This window comes from Spea bombifrons, chromosome 5, assembly GCF_027358695.1.
Source record: "Spea bombifrons isolate aSpeBom1 chromosome 5, aSpeBom1.2.pri, whole genome shotgun sequence".
NCBI lineage: Eukaryota > Metazoa > Chordata > Amphibia > Anura > Pelobatidae > Spea > Spea bombifrons.
The window spans coordinates 7,478,115-7,503,019 of NC_071091.1; the positions used below are offsets into that span (position 1 = coordinate 7,478,115).

The 24,905-nt window shown below is 37.8% G+C and overlaps 1 protein-coding gene across 1 annotated transcript in view; it reads right to left on the reverse strand.

The window, feature by feature from the left end:
• Positions 1-1,996: 1,996 nt before the first annotated feature.
• Positions 1,997-24,905, reverse strand: part of PTPRN2 (protein tyrosine phosphatase receptor type N2) — a 371,264-nt gene continuing 348,355 nt past the window's right edge. Inside the window, exons 17-23 of the mRNA XM_053467055.1 lie at positions 24,690-24,767; positions 23,393-23,512; positions 21,427-21,593; positions 12,434-12,487; positions 10,759-10,823; positions 4,470-4,543; positions 1,997-2,316 (exon numbers count right to left, since the gene is read on the reverse strand). Of these exons, the coding sequence (XP_053323030.1) occupies positions 2,245-2,316; positions 4,470-4,543; positions 10,759-10,823; positions 12,434-12,487; positions 21,427-21,593; positions 23,393-23,512; positions 24,690-24,767 (630 nt within the window). The 3' untranslated portion in view covers positions 1,997-2,244. The remainder of the gene's footprint in view (positions 2,317-4,469; positions 4,544-10,758; positions 10,824-12,433; positions 12,488-21,426; positions 21,594-23,392; positions 23,513-24,689; positions 24,768-24,905) is intronic.

Genomic DNA, 24,905 nt, shown 5'->3' on the forward strand with positions numbered 1-24,905 from the left:
TTTACCTTTGGTTTCTGTAATTATCAGAATTTTACATGTCTATCTGCCTAAAACCTTACTCGGCCCTTGGTCTTGTCTTAGGGTCTTGATGGCCTTATGCCTATTCCGTTCATGCTTACGTTTCTTACCTTTATTTTAAAAAAATCAATGTTTTCTATAGGAACCTTTGGCAATAGGGTAAACCTTGTATTATTGTATATGCTATGGTGCATATGGCCTAGTGAACAGTGATGTATTGTGGCTGGGAGTTACCCTTTGTCTGGCCCAGGTTAGCACCCCAAATGCCCCCCACTAATTACCCCCCGCAGCCGGTAAGGCATGCGGCATTTTGAGAACGTGCAGCATAGAGTAAGCTCTCTAAGGAGCCTGTGCCGGCTAGGACCCTAGAAAAGGCGACCATAATTACATAATCCATAAATAAAATTTTTCTTTTCTTTTCTTTATAATGATGAAAAAATGAATATATATATATATATTTGGATCAATTATTACTTTGTGTGGTCTAATGTTATTCTATCCAAGGGACAGGGTGATTGTAGCTTTGTATACCGGTACTTCAAAAATCAATGAAAACATTGGTCTAGGTAAAAGTTTTATTTCATCACCACAATTAATAGAAATCAATTAACATAAGGGCATTTCGGTTCATACATTAAAAAGAAAGTATAATTCAAGTCAGAAATCAGCCATTTAATACTAATAGTCCCTTATTATCTGACGTAGTACAGTAAACAGATTATGTGACCCACACCCTACGTAATACAGAAATGGCCCACGTGAGCCTGAGAATGTGCAATATAACCTATATGAATAGTGGGGTGAATCTGACATCCGAATCGCAATGTCTCACCCCGAAAAGGAGCAACCCTTGCTGTCTTAGCTCAAGACAGCCATACAAAAAAATAAGCCCATGTAGGAGGTGGGTAAATCTCCTTACTAAAGAAAACACTTGGAGAAAAAGTAGCTTCTGCAGAAAAATGTTATTTATTATTCCACCCTTCCGTCATCACAGCTTATATATTTGGCATCCACCAAAAGAGGAAAGAGAGAACCTCCAAGATAGGGAGGTGAAATGGCGCTTAGCAGGGCCTATTCATTAGGAGCCCATGTCACTGCGGATGTTCATACCTGGCAGGCTACACAGAGCTCTCCCTCGTCTGGAGGGATAGCCTTGTACTGGGGCCGGGCTAGCCTTAAATGGGGATCGCGCTAGATCCAGAATACCTTGTGTGGCAGGGAATGTGAGTGGAGATCAGAAGAAAACAAGCAGAACATGAGTGGGTGAGTGGGCATAGCTACACGCCTCGCCACTTTGAGGAGAAGGAGGAAAATGACTTGAAGAACTGGGGAAGCAGGACTTCACCCGGAGACTCCGTGATAATGTGTGAATCCAGAACTCGTTTACGCTCTTTTATATTTTGGAATAATTATGTGGAAGGTGTCATTTTGCACACAACCAATCCAGTAATGTGATAACAGATGCTACACATACCTGGTAACAAAATAACTATAGAAACTATTAGCGGCAGATGTCATTAGCGGCACCAGTGGTGCACCAAGTAGCCTTAGAGGCATCATGGACCTGAGGTCACGTGCGCCACAGGGGCTGCAGGAACCTACGTTACACTCTGTGTATGCCTAATCCATGCTCACGATGATCAATAAGCCACAATTTCACTGGACATTCTCACTTGTGCTTCTTCAGATCTGCTTACGGAGAGGAAACTACATTTGAAATCAAAGCATGATGGAGAACTCATTGCAATCCAGTTCTTACTAAGGAGCTAAGACTGATTACTGTCTTGAATCATCCTTTACTGCGGCATATGATTTCTCGGGGGGGCCAAAGCAAAACCTGTATGTTTCAGTTAAAATACAGAAACTACTTCAATTATCACACACACACGACTAGTGATGGCAACGTTTGTTTTTGGACAGGGGCGAATAACAATTTTTATTCCCAAAGCAACGTGGAATTGGGCATCCCGTTCCTTCATTTTTTTTTTAATTCTTTATGATTTGTGATTTATTATGTTGGCCAGAGAGGTTAAGACGAATTCCACCTTATCACTGCTTTGCGGCGAACGGCTGACCTTTTGCAGAAGATATAAGGTTGGACGGCCGATCATCTATGAGGCTACAATACATGATACACCAGGTCACAATTTCCAAGAAACGTTATAGAGACTGATGAGGAAAAGGGGGATGAGAGAGATCCTCTGGGGTTCTTCCTGGGGTAAATACTTATTGTGGAAGCGCCTTTAGTATTGCGTTCACTTCCTCCGCCACAGCCGTCAGGGCAAACTCAAACTGCTCCTGAAAAATAAAAGAGTAAAAGAAACATAAAATTTGAGTTTTCTAAAGGCATCCATGGCTTAATCATTTAATGGGGATGTTCTCCAAAACCATAATACCCAAAGCTTGTCAATTAGTCAATGAGTGAAATCAAGGGATCCATGTATAAAGTGGATATAGAGGCAAAAGTGATAATGGTTGACCTTATTTGCATATGCCTACCCAGAATCCCTTGTGGTTGTGGCAGCAGCATGAGATTTCTGAGGGAAAAACAAGCCTTCTGACTTGTCTGGTGTCTGTTGATGAGTGTTTAATAATACTTCTACTACCCCCTTAATTTTACTGGAAGGGTTTTCCATCACCTTTACTCACCATAACTTATGTAATGGTTAATGGGGGTAAGAAGGATCACTGATGATCTGGAATGTGGCGGTTCTTAGACTGCCACGAATGAACGTTCGAAAGATGGATAGAATATGGAATTGGAATGTATTAGCACCAAATTACCGTATTTGCTCGATTATAAGACGAGGTTTTTTCCAGAGCAAATGCTCTGAAAAATACCCCTCGTCTTATAATCGGGGTCGTCTTCTAATCAGACCCCAAAAAATGCTGGCGCCATGCTGCTTACCGGTCGCGAGCAGCGTCTCTTCTGTTAGAAGCAGGACAGGAAGCTTGCAGCGTCCTCACAGAACTCTATCTCCCCCCTCCCTCCTCTGAGGGCGGGGCCAGAGAAGTTGCTACAGCCGGTCCCCTGCAGAAGTCTGCGAGTGGGAGATCTGCAGTTCAGGTGAGGGGGTGGGGGAGGGTTTTTGAGTATGTGTGAAGTGTGTGTGATTAAGGGAATGAATGAGTATTTAAATGTTTGTGAATGAGTGTGAGTGTGTGTGTGATAGCATGGATGTGTAAGGGGGGTGGGGGTTGTAGCATGGCATATGGAGGCTGTAATCCCACTGCTATCATCCCCAGGTTCCAGCATGTACTGGCTGCCTTGGCTTGATAGGAGTGTGATTGCTGTTAGCAGTTTGATATATATATATATATATCAAACTGCTAACAGCAATCACACTCCTATCAAGCCAAGGCAGCCAGTACATGCTGGGTTAAAAGGCATATCATGGGGCTGAGTGGCATATAGGGGGTTAAAATGCATTTCTGGACCTCCAGAAATGCATTTTAACCCCCTATATGCCACTCAGCCCCATGATATGCCTATATACCTCCAGAAATGCTTTATACCCCCCTATATGCCACTCAGCCCCATGATATGCCTTTTAACCCCCTATATGCCAGAGTGGCATACAGGGGTATAAGGCATATCATGGGGCAGAGTGGCAAATAGGGGGGTATAAAGCATTTCTGGGGGCAGAGTGGCATAACTGGGGGGGGCAGGTTGGCAAATAAAAGGAAATTTAAAAAATATATTTTTCTCAATCATAGCTTTTATTAAACATGAAAATAATTTACATTAATTAATATTTACTGGTAAAACTTTTTCCCTATAGGGTAGTCTTATATTCAGGCTTTTTGTTTTTTTCCTAAATTAATATTTTGATTTTGGGGGGTCGTCTTATAATCGGGGTCGTCTTATAATCGAGCAAATACGGTATGTTTATATTGAGAAGAACTGATGTCTTAAAATTTTATCGTTTTCCTATATTTTAACTATCTTCATAAAAAAACTAATTTATTGAATGAATCTTTCATTTCAATTAATGAGAGATTATTGTGGAATAATGCTGTGTTGTTTTACAATAATACGTCTGCGAGGATCTACGTAAGCATATCCTGAACCGAAGATTGCAATTTCTAATTAAGAATACATCCTGCACATCAGAACTTGATCTGCGCTTTCTGATTAGCTGTAGGAACCTTATAATTTCCTTTTGTAGCTTATCTTTGGTTAATTGCTATGGATTTTTTACCACGGGCCTAAGAGAATTAAAAGCAATTGCAAATGAAGAAAAAAAAAAATACAAATAACTTGGGTATGCTTATTAGAGGTTCAGGGGAAAAAAAATAATCAGCCTGTTCTCTATATTATTGTCCTTCCTCCTTTTGATTTTACCGTGAAACCAATTTCAGAGGGAATTTCCTTTTAATTTAACCAAAGAACCGATTTCAGAGGGAACAGAATTAATATATTTGAAATCCAATGAATATATTGATGGTACCTTTGTCTGAACCATTCCTGGTCTTTGGTCTCTCAAGTGCTCAAGGGTGGCAGCTATGTCAATCTCCTTAGCACCTGCAAGAAGCCACAAATTAGACCGCGTTCAGAACACAAGATAATCCACATCGCACCCTGTCAATCTCCTTTCAGGCGGCTTCCCCTCGGACAGCACTCCAATTGAAAAAATATTCATTCAGGCCTCGGCGGACGAGGTAGAGAGATGGAATTGTGATGTTCGTACAGAAAAAAAAAAGGAGAACAGCTTTGATTATTATCAGCGTCTAAACAAAAAAAAAAGGCAAGCCCCCCCGAGACAGGTTTGTCTATTGTGTGCTGGAAGAGAACAATTTTTTATGCGAAGGCTATTACAAAGAGCCGCAAATACAAGGAAATTGCTACAAAAGTTACTGTGTCTAAATAGAATGGGATACAAGATTGTTGTCATTATACTAAATCATTAATAGCAATCTTAAAGTTCTATAGAGGAAAACAAATAGCTCAGGAAAAGAGTGGTTAATATTGCCGCAGAGACTTGGTAGGGGAAAAAAAAAACCCCCATTGGCGTATAATTATGTCCTTATAGAAGGAAAGGTGAAGAAAGTGGACATGGCTTAATGGTCTCCATGATCAAACGCTCTCCCGTGCTTTGCTCATTTTGTTTCATACTTCACCCATTTCTCCCATGTTCTGCATCACATTTTAAAAAGTGGTGTGAAGGAACCGGTAGTCCTTTGAAGAAGGGACCTTCAGATCTGAACTAAGCCCTGCGGCGTAATAAAATTAACCAAGCGCAGCTGCCGGGACCACCTGTCCTCCTTCTCTCCGGATTCTACCCTGTCATACACCCATTGATGCTCCTTCGCTGTGGAACTAATCTTCTTTGATTGTTTATCTTTCTTGTTGTGCCTTGAAAAAAAGCCCCAAATTTCCATATAAATCACAAACATGAAAAATTAGAACACATTTTTGTGTGGTTAATATTATTTTATTGGCTGTTCCTAACTTACCCCCTTTCTTCTCTACACCACTATGGGATATCCTCTCTATTGTACGTTAGGATGATGTCTTAATCTTCCTTATGTCTTCAAAACCTTAAATATTTGACACAAAACATCCACCATGCTGTCCTTTTTAAAATTATGTATTTTTATATATAGCGCCATCATATTCCATAGAGCTGTACAATGGGTAGACAGGACATCACATGTAGTATATAACATAACAATTGTTATTGTATGGGCTAGATATTTAGTAACCAAGTCCACGAATGACTACATAAAACATGTCTTCCGAGCATTCTCTGTATGTTATATGTTATGTACTCATGTATGCGTGTAAAGTAGACATGCAATGTAACGTTTCCGCTGGAATTTCTGTAAAAATATCTGGAATGTCTCAGAATATTACGCAGGAGAAAAAAGCTCCTGTTTGTTTCTTGTTTCCATTTCTAAAAGACATTCTAAAAACAAAATTCCCTTCTCCTTTCTTCCTTTTTGTGAGAATTGTGCGTCCCACTTTATTCACGTCTTTTTTTTCTTCTCCCTACTTGAATCTCTTCTGTCATTCAAACCCCACATTCCGCAGGGACAGAAAGGAGATCGTCGCTTTTATTCTATCTGCCAAATGAAAAGGTTAAAATTCTTCGCCATTTCCCTAGAACTTTCTGCTGCTTTTGACACTTTCGATAACCAATTTTGTCTGAGACATTCTCTTATCAATCACTAGACATCTTCTACTTTCATCTCATACTTAACCGGCAGTTCTTGTGCGTGTCTGGCCAGCCTTTTTTTCAAATGCGTAGCTGTATTTTATAGTGACACATCAGATCTCTTTAGCAGCTTACTTTGGCCAATAAATGCACCCAATTGGCTATCTTTAGCATCTCAATTACTGGAAAGGTTCCTTTTCTGGAAAACAGGCATGCCAAGGTGAAATGATAGTGATGGCCAAAAATCCACTGGCCAAAACAAGTGAGACGCACCTCCTTAAGCCTAACGGATTCCCAAATTGAGAGCTGGGATCCTGCTAATAAAAACTAAAATGTGCATTCAGTGTAAAGGGACCATGCAGCTATCACATGCATTCAATGTAAAGGGATCATGCAGCTATCACATGCATTCAATATAATGGGACTATGCCGCTATCACATGCATTCAATGTAAAGGGATCATACCGCTATCACATGCATTCAATGTAAAGGGACCATACCGCTATCACATGCATTCAATATAAAGGGACTATGCCGCTATCACATGCATTCAATGTAAAGGGACCATTCAGCTATCACATGCATTCAATGTAAAGGGACCATACCGCTATCACATGCATTCAATATAAAGGGACTATGCCGCTATCACATGCATTCAATGTAAAGGGACCATACCGCTATCACATGCATTCAATGTAAAGGGACCATACCGCTATCACATGCATTCAATGTAAAGGGACCATACAGCTATCACATGCATTCGATTTAAAAGGGACCATACGAACACTTTTAAGCTGTTAAGAGTTCTTGGGTCACATGACTTGACATTTAAATTAAATTAAAATTAAGCATTATCCCGGAGAATCTCTGAATGTGTCCAACTTTGACTTTGACACATAAATGACAAGGGTGGTGCTCACAATAAATACACTTGGTTATAAACGTGTTATAATCCGCCCAGTGGAAGGAACAGCAAAAGATGAGACAACTACTACCATAAGAAGGTTTCCAGAACGTGTTCTAGAAGTCTGACGTTCACATTTATGAGCACATAGGTGGTAATAGGTAATAGGTAATAGGCCAAAGGATCTAAGAAAGTTTTTTTTTGTAATAAACTTAGTATCACTCAAAAAGTAAATAAATATGTTATTCCACTTCGATGGTTATATCCGTGCGCAAGAAAATATATTTTATTTCTGTTCTTCTGACTTTCACTGCCAGCTTTCCCGTTAGCGTGCCAGCCTGATCTGCATTTTTATGGCCAATCCATAGTTTTGGCTAACGGTGCCGCTATCTTGCTGCTCTGGTGTATCTTTCCACGTTTAACGATTGGATTTTTTTCATTGCACACCCTATGAATTCTGCCAAGCAGTTTGGCTGCTAAATGGTATATAAATGCATAACAACGTAAGACTTATCATAATCTTCTTATAAAATATATCAGAATAATAGCCAGTCTGCTGCACAAGTCGGTATCAAGGCTGTGTAGTGCGTGCTTTCAGCAGACTTTAGCTCGGGACACATGAAGCTGCAACTGGCCTGACACACGCAAGTCCACCTTAGGCTATTTACCATCATTAGCTATTGGCTTGAGCTTTAACCTTTTGTGCGCCAGGGAGGATGAAAAGCATATTGAAAGATAAGAGTTAATGGATCACTAACATTGGTTAGTTTCCTAGCGTTAGAAGGTATATATAATATAGAAAAATTCTTAGCATCATCACAATTCTGCAATGCACCGCTTGCTTGTTTGGCAATGATAGAGTTAAAGGGACCCTATAAGTATTTATACATATTATACACATATATGTATATACAGTGAATATAAATAGTTTGATAAACGGTTTTAGTTTGAAATAGCAGTTGAAATATTGATCACCCGTATAAAAACAAATGTGTGTGTATATATATATATATATTTATATATATATATATATATATATATATACACACATATATATATTTATGCACTGTATATATATATCTATATCTATATATCTATTTATATATCTATATATAGAGAGAGAGAGAGAGAGAGATAGATATATATATAGATATATATATACACACCACTAGTGTTTAGAAGTACGGGTCCAACACATATGATTTTTGAATGATGATAGGGTTACAATTAACACATTATTTATTTAAACAACTGAAACACAAATTTTTCTATACATTTTCATATTTTCATTTATACACATAGATAAGGAAGCTATCTTTTGCCTTAAATTTCTAGTGACTTCATTAACACCGTTAAATCTAATACTAGGGCACTTATACATTTTTTCCCTAATACACAATACAAGATATTTAACCCTTTCAGTGCTAGATAGGCAGTTTAGCACCCTATTTCTTTTTTTTTTGTCCCTGCCACACAACAGGCTAAAAGTTAAACTGCAGATACACAAAAGCAACATGGATTGCTGGCCTGACTCTACTTAGTAACTATATTAACCCCTTCTGGATGTAGAAGGAGATGAAAAAGAAGAAGAAGACGGGTAAAACTTGAAACAATTTTAAATCTGGAGATATGATTTCTTAATAAACTGTAATTTTATAAGGAAATCGCGAAGCAATCGGCAATGTGCTACGAAGAGCGATGTAAGAACAAGAACAAGCTAAAATTACCTAAATTATACATTAGATTCCATGATGGAATGTTACACCGAGAAGAGAATGTGTATGAAGCAGGGAAAAGTCAGAAGGCTACAAGGAAAACTTGGGTAGGGTATCGTCACTTCTTAAAATATAAATACACGGTATAAACATTCACTTATAAGACTCGGGTGCTCTTTAAAATATTTAAATTTTTATATTTTTAATTTTTATATTTTTATTTTTTTATTTTAATAAGACCAAGACAAATGCAGACTTTAATATTCTTAAAGTTACTGTAGAAATGAAATTCTTTAAAATAATGTACTTAATGTACAAAAAAAAAAAGGGGTCATCTTATTTTCCACTTTCCCACTGGAGAAATGCATTATTTTCCCTTTTTTTCCTCATTGTCAACTAAAACCAAACCACAGAACAAGAAATTAAATTATTCTAGTTTTATTCTTTAAAGTGCTTTTTAAAGACTGAATACCTTAATCCTTAAAAGCCCCTTTTTTAAATAAAAAAAAAAAAAAAAAAAAAAAAAAAAAGGAGAAGAAGAAGAAATACTTAAATGTGGGTCTTGCAGCTGGGTCCATATTGAAAGCGCACTTACATTATCATGTGTACGAATGAAGGAGTCTGAAGTTAGAGCCTGCACTCAATATAAAGGCTTTGGAAATGGCATTCTTTGGTACTTGTACAATTCAGTCGTCAAGAAAAGGGGAAAAGGAAAAAGAAAGATTTCATGTCCAAGGCTTTGAGGTCTTTGATCATCTTGATGAACACTAGATTCTGAACCTGAGCTTGAAACTTCTCAGGCCAAACAAAGAAAGCGCAGGCCCCACAGACCGGGCCGCGGTCCGCCATAGAACAAAACCTTCGGTCGCCTCACAGTGTGACAGCCTGGGAAAGGCCCACCTCAGCAGGGTTGAAATGCCCGCTTTGCCCTTTGATCTTTCAGTTAGACTACAGCCAAAGCACCAGGTCAGCGGATTTCGAATTGCACACCCCCATTGGCAGAGGGGAGTAGGTCACGCACAAAATGGCGGTCACCACTCTTAGGAGAAAATCTCTGTGACTCCTTTCTTCGACCAGTTTCACATGACTTGTCTTCTATTGTGCAAGACTAAGCACACACGTAAAATGGAATTTGACATTACATGGTACAATGGAGTCATTAAATGACATTCTTCAGTGTTCATGCAAGAAAAAAAGTCAAAAAAACGAAGGGGGAAAAAATGGCTGAATGACTGAAGCCAGAAAAATCCCTCTCTTTTACTTTTGTATGGACATAAATAGTATATATTAAGAGCGGCGGTTCTTTGTCCACCATTTCTTGGTACAATGGAACTGAAACCAATTTGACTAATGTTTTAAAGATGTTGTGATTCTCATGGTTGAGGCCCATAACAATCCTATAGGATTTTGGTTTTATTCCTGTTACAGAAGATGACAATCAAATCTGCAGGATTTTTTGCTGGGTTTTTTTTTTTTGTTTAGAGAGAGTGGGTAATTTTGATAAGTGTTCATTTGTTTTTAACAAAAATAACAATATATATATATATATATATATATATATATTTCACAATAAAAAAAAGGAGCATACCAGAACATATTAAATTATATTTCTGCAAGAAACATACAGAGAATATCGCAATGTAATAAACAAAACATATAAAGTATATGTTTTATTTTAAAAAAGCCATGAAATGTGCCCAGACCGCTAAAATAATTATTATTATTAATTTTATTTTATATATATATATATATATATAATTTATTTTTCCTTTTTTTTCTTTTTGTAACTAAGGATCTATTCAAGATTCCCCTGGAGTATAGTGCATCAAGTACCCCTCCCCCTTCAAAAAAAAAGAATACAGCTAGGCTGTATTCAAAGACTGACTTCTACAGAGTGCCCCCCGTTACCATGGCAACCACATACATATATCAGAATTAAAGTATCAGGCCTATTGAAGCTCACCTTTAGCCATCTTATTGAGCACCATGTCAATCAGAATATACGTCCCGCTCCTCCCTGCACCATCGCTGTGAATAATAAGAGATTTTAGTTAGAAAGCAAATAAATAAAAGACTTTTTTTTTTGTAAAGTATTATTTTTATTGTTAATGTCGCATGGGAGAAACGGAAGGAGGTATAAAGGAGGGGGTGGGGAAGAGAAAGCATAAAGACACAAAGCGCTGTAAAGCCTTTAATCAACACAAGCTGTTCTTTCGGGATTAACTATTGTTCTACGCCACTGGTTTTTGTGAGGAAAAAAAATCATAAAAAGGTAGTTTGCTGAAGAAACAGATTTAATGGTCACAAATTGAGTAAATAAACAAACAACAAAACCCAACATTAAACCCCTATAAAAAGTCTAAAGAATCACAATAGGGAGTAGAAGCTTCTAAAGGATTTAACTGCTTTGAATGGCAGTAAATTGTGTGACTCCTTACCACACCGACTGCATTCAAGGCAATTCATGTTAAATAATCCAAGTCCAGCTAGAAGCAACGCGGCTTCTCGTTGGGACGACTTTGCCACTGTTACAGACTAATTAATAATTAAGATGATTCTTCTTCCGTGCAAAGAAGAACCTTTTATTAGGTTTGGAACACCCACTTCCTATATTTAATGGACGTTACTCTATCACTTAAGGATTTAGAACCTGGGCGACCTGATCTCCAGCTATAATTTTGTAGCACTGAAGTCATTTTTGTTATGTTCCACAAACACTACTGATTCCCCCCAAAAATACTGCTATGATATGGCTATTATATGGTTATTGTTGACCAAAAGAGACTTTTGTACCACCTCATCATAAAATAACAGGTGGCATCCTTCATTACCAGTAGGCACTATTACTACATGAAACATGGTTGACACCTGGTCCAGACTGGTGACCACAAGTCGGTCCTGGCACTTTAAGGCCAGCGGCCACCTGATGATGTAGGTGCGGCTGCTCGGCATATCCAGTTGCTGGTCCCATGCCGTATAGGATGCATTTGCCCGGTGTGTCAGATGTCCAGTCCAGGCCTGGTTGGTGCTACCATATGTTTGTGAAGGGGCGGGGAATGGGAGGGAAGCGGGCAGGGAGTAGGTGTGACCAACACTGCAACCCTGCCCAGAAAAAGAAGGAACGGATACACCGGGTCGAACCCAGAGAATTCCCAAGTCCTAAGAGCATTTTATCTGTTTTTCTATTTAGAGGTATTTGAAGGGTTAAATTATAAGATTTAGATCATGCCACAATATTTAGCACAATGGAACCCAACAGACAGCTACTCTAGGCAAACATCCATGATCTTCATTCTGTCTTTGGCTATATAGTTCACTGACAGCCATAGAGCTACCTGTTAGCTGCCGATAATTTAAAGTTGCTGTTCCACTTAGACAAAACGCTAATGGAACTCTCGGGTATATAAATCATGTAAATCTTTAGCAGATCGGTCATTTTATTCTTTTTTTTCAATGTTTAATCACATAAAAAAAACAGAAAAATTTAGCATTTTGAGTTTCAAGTTGTAGCGTTCAGAGTTTCAAGTTGCGTGACTAATGCAGCACTTTAAACCGAGCGGCTTACCTCTCCACTTGGATTTCCTGAGTAATTTTTTTCTTTATTTGAGAGAGTAAACAATGATATAGACCATACTTGCCTGCAGTGTATTATTACTGGACGGGACCGGCCCTTGTAGCACTTGTTAACTTTCCTACGATAAAGAAGATAAGGAACTTTATCAATCCTCTGCAATCTGTAAATTATATTTGAGATATTAGACACAAAATAATAAATTATTAATACAGGAGAACGACTGTGATTGTATACGATTTCATTATCTGTGGATTACCGGGTGAGCAGACCTAAGAATTAATATTTGTTAGTGAAGCAAAACATTTTTTTTTTACAAATTGGTCCCAAAAGTGTGCGATGATTCCAACTGTCCTCAGAAACTGTGTAAACCAAATATTATTACAGAAAATATTCCTAAACTTACATTATTTCTGCAATCTGAAAGGTAAAAATTAGAGATTTGTATTTGTGCGTTCTTCAAAATATCTTCAAAATGGTTAAGTAAAAACTATCTCCAAATAAGGCATCATCATTTGATGTCATATAGTTTACAATTAAAAAACAAACAAAAAAAAAACCAACCGTTTCTTACATATTTAACAAGATCTGTGATGATACAGATAACATTGTAACCGGATCACATAACCACTAGACTAAACTGCGTGGAGTGGATTGTCAGCTCTGTGGTTCAGCATATATCAGTGCAATCCCAAATGTGGCAGAATTCCTTCATTAATGAATTATAATCTACATGCTGTCAGTCCTCCTTATTTAACCCCTTAATTGACACAGGGAATCAACTTCAGAACTATGTTATTTCAGATGAACTATAGATTTATTGGAATTACAATTTAATTTACACTATGTATGCAAAATATACCCCATCCCCATTTTTAATCATCTGGCGCACATCAACCCCCCCATCTCCGCCTAGTATAACCCCTAAGGAGGTTATTTATCAAACATCAAAGGGATTCCGAAAGAATTCTAGACAATCTGAAATTAGCATAATCACCTTGCAGCTGTTTGGAGTGTGTAATATAATTTGCCATTTAACCCTTTGGGGATTTGATTATTTTTTTATGCATCTCACACCATTATAGGGGGACTAGGACTCCCCACAGTTATGGAAACTCTATTCTTCAAGTCTGCATTAAAAAAAAAAAACCACAGCTAATCTTGGGGTTGCAGGGATAGCAGTAAATTTGCTTTTGATAAATTGTTGGAGGGTTATATTATTTCTCGTGATTTCATCCTTGCAGTTTGCATAATTTTACCATAAATTTAATATTTATTTACTGACTTCATTGATGGTTATTTTGAGATGCTGATCATTCCCATGGGTTACTATTAGCGTTTATCTATTGGAACTGACAGATGAGAACAGATTTAAGGACAAGCTCAAATAACTTAAATGAGCCTCATGGAATCTCTAACCGGGCTCCACTGCTTCTGCTGCTGGTAATGATCCTTATTTGAAATAGGATGGTCAGCTTTCTGTTTTCACATGGCAAAACACATGGATTATCCATCATAAATGGCTGCCATCTAAGTGCATCCAACCTTAAAAAAGGGATGCCTGGTCAACATAACCTGTGTGCGTTGGGAATGTGCATCATGGAGCCACGTAGCCATACCTGGGAGCTCTAAGGTTCTCCCCAGGAAGCTCTTTGGTCTCTAGGTTTTGGTGGAGTGACATATAGCTCTTCTCACTCCATCCCTACCCTCACCCAACCGCTAGCCAAAGTATCTTGGATCCATCTCTGAACCTTTCCAACAGCTGTTTGTGCTGGATTTAAAGGCATTATTATGACATGCTGGATTTTACTTTATCAATCTACATGGTTTTTCCCCCAAAATGTGCATTACTCGAGGCCATAACAGGTCAATCACTCTTCAATGTTGGTACCCAGGGCAAACAGCGCATCCTTTAGGTACATCCTTACCTGGAGACTCTCTGGATCAGACCCAGAGGCTCCCGGCAGGGAATCTGGCCTTTTGGAGTATGTTTTGATCTCTAGGTGGGAAGAAGTGGTGTTTGTTTAGATCTTCCCATTTTCCTCCCCAGCACTGTCTGCTTCAAACCCCCTTTTCTGTCGTTTCTGGGGTGGGTAAGTAGGTAAGAATGAAAATGCAGCAATGTCTACAAAACCAGTTTACCTGACTGGAGGCACAAAAACAAAACAAAAAAAAAATTAAGACGGAAGCAATGACATTTGTCACATGATGACCCCCTTTTGTTTTCAATATTATTATTTCATCTTTTTTTCCCCCAGAGTAAACAAGTATCCAAAAACAGAACGTTTGATTACTACGGGGAGCTATGTATAAAAAAAGTGGAAAAAAATGGTCTTATCACCATAGCAACCAAATAAACCGTCCAATCGACTGGACCATTTCATTGTTTTGCTCTGGTGATGGGACTACTTTTCAAGTGATCGCGTTTTATATATAACCCCCCCCACAAACTTTGGGGGTTATGCAGAAAGAAACTCTGGTACAAAACATTAAAAGTGATGTTGTCACCATGGCAACAATGGAATGTTCCCGATGATTGCTTCACTTTTACCACTTTGTTAAACCCCATTTTTATGGCAAATGCATTATAAGCCCCTTTAGCACACATGGGTTAATAATAAGCATACATATATAATCTATATCTATCGGTACATAAATCGGTAGAGATGCAATTATTTGGTTTGCAGAGCAAGCGGTTCTATGAATACCGAATACACAAGAGAAAGAATGGTTAGCGATACAAACAAAATAATAATCGATCAAGGCAACCCATCAGCAAGCAAAGGTCAGAGGTCGTTAGAGGCACAGAAAAGGGGCTTCCCACTGTCCCCGCAGCAGAGTCACAGTTTCCAATGATCACTTTTGTGACTATGCAACTGGGCTCATATTACTAGCTGCAACATCACAAAAATGACACTGGCAACTGCTAATTAGCTGGCAAAAAATAGGAATTTAACGATTTTCGAGTGAGCGGTGTTAGTAAAAGACAATGCGTACAGCGGCAGATATCTGAATGGTGATTTGGAAGCATTGCCCTTACATGCTAAAGTTGTCTTTTTGGCCTCACCATGGATTCGCGGGGTTGAAGCGGTTAAAAAGGCGGTATGGATCATATACATAAGAGCAGCACGTCGCCATCTTCTTCATTGACCTTTGTTGGTGACGTTTTTTATTTTAAGACTCAATAGCCTCTGTTTTGCACATCACAACTTTCTTACCAACAAAGCTGGTTGAGGAAAAACCAACAGACTTTTTAACCGTTTCCGTGCTAGCGAGGTAGACAGTGTGTTCACTGGCACTGAACAAGTTAACATGGGTGATCTGTATCGCTTCTATTATACTCAGGGCTGGATTAACAGTAAATAAAACATTTTAGTGGAAAAAGTAGGCGGGATCAGAGTTGGAGCAGCATGGGCAGGGGTGGGGCATGGGTAGGGCAGGGGTGGGGCATGGGTAGGGCAGGGGTGGGGCATGGGTAGGGCAGGGGTGGGGTAATTGTTAAGCATACCCTTCCCTCATTGACCCTTAAAATGTCATTAAAACACAACACCTAAAGGAATGGCTAATGGGACATCCAGCCCTGTTTATAAATGATATTTGCATTCACAAAGCTCCGGTATACGTTGCAGAATTTTAAAAATAAAAGAAAATCCACCTGGCCCCTTTTTTTTCCCATCAGGCTTTTCAGAGGTAGATTTGCGCTGATCGTGTTAAAACGGCTGTTAATATTACACAGATCCTTAACAAAACAGTTGACAAGCATTATTATTCCAAAACTGAGAAACATCATTCATTTTTGCATAACTTGTGATAATAGCTTCAGCTGCTGACTGATGGATGCTCCCAAGAACCATAGTTTGCTTGTTTTATTCCTATACTGCATATGTTACAGATAAAGCGTCATCACACAATCTTTATAATGTTTAACTGCATATGTGCCAAGGTGGAGAAAGGAGAGAGAGGTCATAATCTAAAACTAATGTAAAGGGAGTTTTTCTTTAAAGGGAGGGTAGTGCATAAATGGAACAGCCTCCCATCAGAGGTGGTAGAGGCTAAGAGAATAGTAAGAGAATTTAAACATGCATGGGATAGGAATAGGGCTCCTGAATCCAAGATGAGACCCATGACTGATTAATCAGTTATTTCAAGGTGGAGCATGCAAGTTTAGGTTTATGCAGAGTAGCGAGGATGACCTTTTTTTCCTTATATCTTTTCTTTCATTAAGATCCAGAGTTTCAGGGGCTCTCCTTATAATCAGGATCGGCATCCATTCCAGGAAACGTGAAAAAAAGTGGTATATTGAGCAAGTTTTGATTCCTTATTTATTTATGGCAATTTTTTTTCTTTTCACAAAAAGAGGTATTGCTGTATTATTTAATCATTACATTTTTTTTTAAAATGCTGAAAATACAATTCCTGGTTTGCTGGCAATTTTACAGAATGTCTGATTTTACGCTTTTCCTGTAACATATGCACAACGTGTATATTCCCAGAACAAAAAAGGGTGCAGGGGTGCTTTCCATATTTTATATATATCTATATATCTATATATATATATATATATATATATATAGATATATATATATATATACACACACAATCAATAAATGCAATAATTAAAACAATTCTAAGCAATAATCACATTAATAATTGATTATAAATTAACAATTTTGCGCTCAGTAATTACCGTAACATAGAGAATGAATGCAGATTATACAGAAACAGGTCACACATACACATTATATATATATATATATATATATATATATATATAACATATATATAGAAATATATATATAGAAATAAATATATTTCCTGCATTTATTGATCTAAAATGATTGAGATTTTACTGTAACTGATACCATATTGATCCAAGAAGACAAAGATACAAAATCATTTAGAAGATAAATTGACTCATTTCAGGCAGTAAAGGGTTAAGGTAAGGGTTAACCCTTAAAATTCTTGAGATGCATTTTTTTTTTAAATTTGAGGCAGCCTCAGTCAATACATCAGTATATTTTATTTTAACCAAAAGCAAGGACGGATTTATCCAGTCTGGCTCTGTTTTTTTTCCTTGTATAGCCGTTTAATCCATATAGAAGAACGGTCCTACCGGGGGGACTTCAGCAGACCCCCTATACGGAAGGCTGAGCATAATAGGGGTTCTTGTCCACAGCTTGCCTATCACTGCCTATCTCTTCCTAACTTAGGCTAAATTCAACTTTTCAACAATTCTATACAAAAACAGAAAATATTCTACAGAAACACAAAATAAGCATCAATGTAAAATTGACTTTATTAATTGACTTTGTATAATTATTAGAGGCTATGGTGACAACATTAAATTAAATGGGGTAGATTCTATTATAAGTAAGTGCTTAATGATAATAATAAGTGTCTCTACCGAGAAAGACCTGATGGCCTCCAATATACAGTTGGGATCCCTATATCTAAGATACATTTTATATACTGGATAGCAGCTGATTAAAGGCTGCCAGATCAGCGCATGCTCGGCTCAGCGCATGCAGGCAGGTCGCAGCTCAGCAAAAGATTAATGTCGATACAAAGGAGTTAGTTAGATTGCAATTAATAATGTAAATTAATTAAGATTAGATATGTGCCACATAGATATAAATTCAATCGTATAGAAAGAAAAGTTTATTGATACCTTTTGTAAAATAAAATCATAGAGAATAGACAGACTAAGAAACAGGACTGGGTTCTAATAATGTCTGTTATCTTTAAACAAGATCCACTGTGGGATCCCTGCCAGCCCCGCTATACCTAGGTGAAAGTCTGGGCAACTACCAGCCTCTCTCCTGGCTCCTCCCCTGCGTTCTGTGTGCCGCTGGGCGCCAGGATATGATGTCATCGGCAGGGGGTATGCAGAACTGAAGGGAGCAAAGCATTAGGAGAGGTCGGCACTGGCAGCTGCACAAATCTCTACCTCAGGACTATGGTGTCTGTCATTGGCCCCTAAGGTACGCAGATTACCCTGCTGTTACGCAAAGTGTAGCGTTAATCAACTATTTATACCTTCATCAGAAAATATGTGTGGAAAGATCACCTATTGGCCTTACAGTATATTGCCTGTATTATTACAGTATTATATATAAGCATATTATCATATGCTTGGCAATATACTGTAAGGCCAATAAATAATAATAATAATAATAATAATAATAGTCATTGAAATGCAGTCACATCCACAATTTAGTCAATCAATTACAGTACAAAACATTTATTGCACCTTGGAAAACCGCTGTAAATAAGACAAATATTTTATGCTTTGAAGATAGCTACGAAAAGTTCAAAGTATTATGTTTTTATTTTAAGGTAGCTTTAATTTTTTTATATCATTTGCGAAACACACAGGGGCACAGATAATGGATTCATCTCTCCTAATGCCTAAAACTTGCCCAGAGACTTTGGGGAAAAAAAAGAGGGATTTGGGTCCTAAAGAGGGACTTTCTTTCAGAACAGGGACTCTTAGAAGGTATGCTTCACATGCATTGGTGCCTGATTTGCACCCAATGCGTGGAGTTTAGTAAATGCTGCGTGTCTTTGGGTTTTTACACCGCAGGAAGAATGAGTTAATCTTCTCGTTGGGACTTTGGTGAGTTAATCTTATTGTTAGTGCTCAGTCACAGAGAGGCAAACCGAAGACACGAACCTTAGCGAGACCACAGGGAGCGTCCGTGACAGAGGAAGCATTTGAACCAATGACCTTGTGCGTCCAAGAACGGTTCCTTAGCCAATGTGTCAGATCTTCTCAAAACGCCTTTTAACAATCCCGCAAAATGACAAAACCCTGAGAAATAAAAGGTCACCGCTCTCTCTCTGTAACCCCTATTATTATCGTGATATGATGAGCAGAGGCAGAATATAAAAGCCTTCGCACAAAACACTAAGCGCAGCTGATTACCTGTCAAGTACCATTCTACACCATAATTACCTGCTTTTATGAACCATCCAGAAAGTATGTGAGAGTTACATATGGAAGAAATTGCCTTTCCGATATAACTTTGCAAAAAGAAAAAACTGCCTTAATATGCCATACGCATCATTTTAAAGGATTTTAAGTATTTAAGATATTTAATATTCTCTTTAATTATAGCCTCTTAATTCCCCATGTTTTCTAAATGATCAGATGTATTTATATTTAAATTGTCATTTTGATGTTCATCTGTTAGCTTAATATAAAAATCCACAGTAGAACCATTAATGCCGAGGGGAGCCTTTAATTGAACTATGTATGTGATCACCCGCTTAAGACAAACGTATAGATCAAGTTTGTATCCATACCGTGCCACTGCCACATTGTAATAAGCTGTTTTCAACCTCTTCCAATAGGCAATAAAGTAATAAGCATCATTCAATTTGGGGGTGACACTCTTAATACTTTTAGAATGTATAGGGGAAACACTAAGGTTCTTTTTATTAAAAACTGGGTATAATATATAAGAAGTGTATGGCTCAAACTTTTGATGTTGTAGATGTGCGGTGGGTCCACTAAACTTAAGGACATTGCTGGTTGGCTATGGGGAGATATTTTAACCAATTTTTCAACCCCTTAGGAGAATTTTAACGCCAGATGATCTCTTATATGCAAATAGTCAATGCAGTTAATATGAAACTTTTTAGCATACGGCGGCACGTCTAGAATTCACTTGTAAATGGAGCTACAACGTTAAAATGGTCTCACATCTGGTGGTGCTAAGTTACAACCGATTCAAGCCCCGTTTCACACTTCCATTGTGAACACGGACGGGAATTACTGGGGAACCTGCTAGGCCATAGAAAAGTCGTCAACTTTGGTTAAAAGGAAAGTAAATATGAAATATAATTGGGATTATCTTGTTTCATTAAATATTCAATAACAATAAAGAGTGGCGTCCCGATCCCCAGCGTGTTTGTAAAGCAGACCATACAACGGACTCCACGCGATATAATAGAGTGGAGGCTGAGCATACAAAATTTATAGGACCGTTAAAAAGTCCACAAAGATTAAAAGCTACATGAAAATATGTACATTATAGATACTGTTATTATAGATATTATTGTTTCCTTATTTTCAAAGGTACATAAACCAGAGTTGCCAGACTCCAGGCTTCGGCGGCCCTCAAACAGAACAGGATTTAGAGAAATCCTTGCTTTGAACGCAAGCGAGTTCAATCCGTTCAAACCACTTCGATTGAGCTGCCAGCGCTTAAACTGGGATATCTAGAAAATCTGGCCTGTTTCTGGCCCCCAATGGTTGGAGTTTGACATCACTCAAAATAAATGCTCGACTGCTCAAACTCAGATCAACTTGAGGGCAACTTGAGTGCCTGGACCTGTACAAGGCAGCTAGCACTCAGTGAGTTTACTCGAAAGTAAACCATTACAATAGTTTGGAGATATTGAGTTTAAAATGAAGGGACTATTTTACATCGGGGGGGGGAGGACGATCTCATCTTTTTCTTGTCCTGATGTTTCTCCTTCTCCTCACTCTTATAAATGGCAACCTGAACCAGCAACTTAGCAATAGGGGGGAAATAACTTAACGACAAGCAATAACCATGCAGATTCCGAGATGACTATGTCAAGAATAAAAATTCCATTGTAGAAAATTTGAGATTTTAAAGTCTAAACTTGTAGATTTTAAAAAACATCACATCATTGTGATATACAAACAGGATATTACGATACAGAGAGGATATTACGAATCTTCTTGAACAGACCATACCGTGAATAAAGACACCATTGCTAAGGGTTACAAAACGCTGATTTAAGAACTTGACTTTGTGCTTTGTTTTCCAGGCCTGCTTCGTTACCGTGACAACATCAATAAATAAAGATTCTAGACAATACGATACTTCTCCTCAAGGGCACACGTTTGACGTTAGCGGAACTGGAAAGAAGCTCACATATAAAATTGGGTAAAATTGACCCCGAATCAGTCAATAATCTGGCCAACAGACAACAAAATACCATTGAAAAAAAACATATTACATTCTCAAAAAATTGCAGCGAATAGAAGAAAACCAGAAAACGATAACAGCAATTTAGATATTGTACCTGCGGAAATCTAGAAGAGACCTCGTGGAAGCTGGAACGCCATGGTCATTCCAGGTGAGGAAATTAAACTGAGTGACCGTGCGGGTTTCGTTGGTCTGCAAATTTTTCAAATAGAAACTCCTCACGAGGAAATCATCGCACCAGATATGTTCAGAGACCAGATTTACCTGGAGATAAAGGACATGACTTAAATACATCTTTTAACATCTGCTTCAAATTACCTTACATGAATCTGGCTTCTCTAGAGAACCGCGCACCTGGCACATTCATGCCTTCCACTATGTTAATCAAAATGAAGGGTTTATGGATAACACGATGCCACTGTTGCAATGCTAAAACGCCACTTACTCCTAATTTCTAGTATTCATGCTTTGCATCGACTCTTGGCCTCTTATCGCAATCTGATGTTCTAGAGAGGAATTCTGCGAGAAATATCTCTATATATATGAAGTATTTTACAACCATTTCATCTAGAATAGGCCAGCGACTATGCCTTTATAGACTGAACTCAAACATGAAATTATAGTCTGAATATTAAAGAAACTAAATCTATAAAAATATTTCTGAAAAATAAGAAACCAAATCTGGAAATGCTTCATTACAGGTAAAAAAGTAGATACAGCTCTATGTTATGTAGTAGAATGGAAATTAATTCTAGAGGAAACAATTGAAACGGATTTGGGGTCTATTCCCAAAACGTAGAGATGAATCAAGTTTGTAGTTGAGTTGGGATCTCAAATGGAGCCACTCATAGTTGCACTCATGTCAACAGCAGACGTGAGCTCAATTAAGTCGATTACTTAATTTTACTCCCCGCTTCCATCGAGGCAAAATGGAAACATATCAACTTGTCGGTTCACAGAGTGTGTAGTGGAGGGTAAAAAAAGCTTCAATTTGCCCGACTTAAATTGACTATCCAGGAGGATAGATAGTTGACCAGAAAAGATCAAACTCTCAAAAATTTAACGAGGCTGACAAACACGACAGCCAACCTCAACCGACAGGCTCGACAGTGCTCGACGGAAACAGGACAGCTGTTGAATGTCACGCGGCACAGCTTTATGGGACATTCAAAATGTCAAACGCAACAACATTCGACTGAACCCAACGTCATCGCAACTCATAGTGAAGATATAAACTGCTGTAGAGGTTTGGTTTACCTAGGTCAGCTAACTCATTTAGGTACAAACAACGTTGAATAAAAAAAAAAACACAAAAAAAAACAAATTAAAGTGTAAATTAGAAAAAGCACATATTAGAAATCCCAAAATAACATCAAATTATTTTTTCTTATTGGAATCTTTAGCTGAGTGTGATTTTCTTGTGCCAATGTAGAAAATGTAAGCTTTTGGGGCCTGAGAGTACTCTCGGGTGTCAAGTTTATGTGACTTATTCGACTAACGACTTCTCTTGGATCTATACGGCGATATACATTTTTCCTTCTTTTTTTATTTCAAATTTTGATTTCTTTTTGTAAGGTCCTCTTAATCAAAGTTGGTCAAATTAGAATAATAACACGCGCCGTATTCAACATTCTTTGTATTATTTTTTTTATAACGCTACATTACTAGCCTGTCATTTTTGGACAGAACCAATAATTTCTCCTTTTTTTTTCCTATTTAGCTAATGTCAAAGGAAAAAAAAAATATATAATTATGTAGAAAAATCAAACTCATCTAGGAATAGTGAAAATGAACTAAAGTCTTAGCTACTGTTATAGAGAAAAATAACAATGAATGCCTTGAAATAAAGTCGAAAAACAAACGCAAGAGAGTCGATGTGACATATCCTTGTTACAGCTCTTATACCTTCATTTAAAGGGTACCCAAAAAAGGTGAAAAAAATTAATTCCGAAGATTTTTTTTTTTAAATTGAAAAGATCACTTAAAGGAAAGGTGGATCATAGCTGCATACACATATGGAATACTGTACTAAGAAACAAATATTAGAAAGGCTGAGCCGCTACCTCGTAGATGTTGTAGAGGTTGGACCCTTCATCAGGCCAGTAATGATAACACTGCTTGACTCCATTTTCAGCTAGGGATGTCAGCATCACAATTACCACGCAGCCGTTCTCCCAAACCATCTGCAGACAAAGAAAGATACACCGTGGCCACACTGCAACCGCTTAATTACTGCGTGACACGTATAATTACAGCACTCAGACACACAATCAAAATTCATTCCATTCACAGCAAATTTCAATTTTGTTTTCATTAGACACTTTTACTCAGCAGCTGCTTGCAAATCCCCAAGTACCCAAGCCCCCCCCCCGCTCTGCATTTATAAAGTATTAGATTTAAATATTGTGCCTTTGTGTAAAAAAAAAAAAAAATAATAATAAAAATTACAAAAAAATTCGTACAAAAGGCAAATACGGCTGAATGGAGAATTTAGATGGTGTCAGCGGTGGGATTGTCTGTCACCTGACTGTTAGCTTGTGGGCGGCAGTAATCTAATCTGATTGAGGCGTATTTCTGAGAGCTATTTTTAAAAGGACGCTGTTTAATTCAAAATGGGCAGCGGAGTGATACTTGATTTCGCAATAATAACAAAGCAAAAGATAAATATAGATAAAAATAGAATTTCTTTTGTTTAAAAAAAAAAAAAAAAAGTAGAAGAAGAATTTGGCAAATCTTGGCGATTTATAATTTATAGGTCTAGCTGAGTCATTTTGCACCATTGTAGGTTTATATATATAATAGTAATAATAAAAAAATACTCAGTGGGTGAGGATTAACAATTATGAAAGGCAGACAAAAGCCTATGGATTTGACAACTTGGTTAAAAAAGGTAAACTAAAGCATTTTAATGCTTTAATCAAAAATGACCTTTGTGGACCGACTGAAGAAGACTCTACCTTGATTTTCTACGGAGCTGATATAGTTTGGTAAATTTTGGCATTGAGTCTGGTACATCACCATACCTTACAGCATTTCATTATGAGGAGGCTTTTTAGATGACATGGTGGACTAACGATGGAACTGAATTAAGCATTTTTATTGGGGCTTTTAGGGCTGTAGAACGCTGTGATACCCTCATACCCATCAAACATTCTGAGCTCCCAGAAAAGACTGGCGTCATAGGGACATAGTGACTTAGTCCCAAACTGGACTGTTACTTCTAAATGGGGACATGTTAGTATTCTGGATGGGTGCAATAACATTCTAGATCATAAGAACTAGGGACATAAATCAGGTTCAAAAATATTTGTGTATCTTTGGAATAATAGTCTCCAGATAGAGACAATGATAATGCTTTACCTGCCAGAAATCGGCCACAGTTGAAGGCAGGGGTCCTTGGGTAGCAATATATGCTGGGTTCCTTGGGTCGTGATCCATCTGAAGTGGAAAATGTATACAATTATGACACTATTTATATAAAACATAAAATATAACAAAGTTACAAACTTTTAAAATGTAAAATATCTCTAGGAAATTAACCATTTAATTTGCAATGTAAATGTAAACAAAATATAC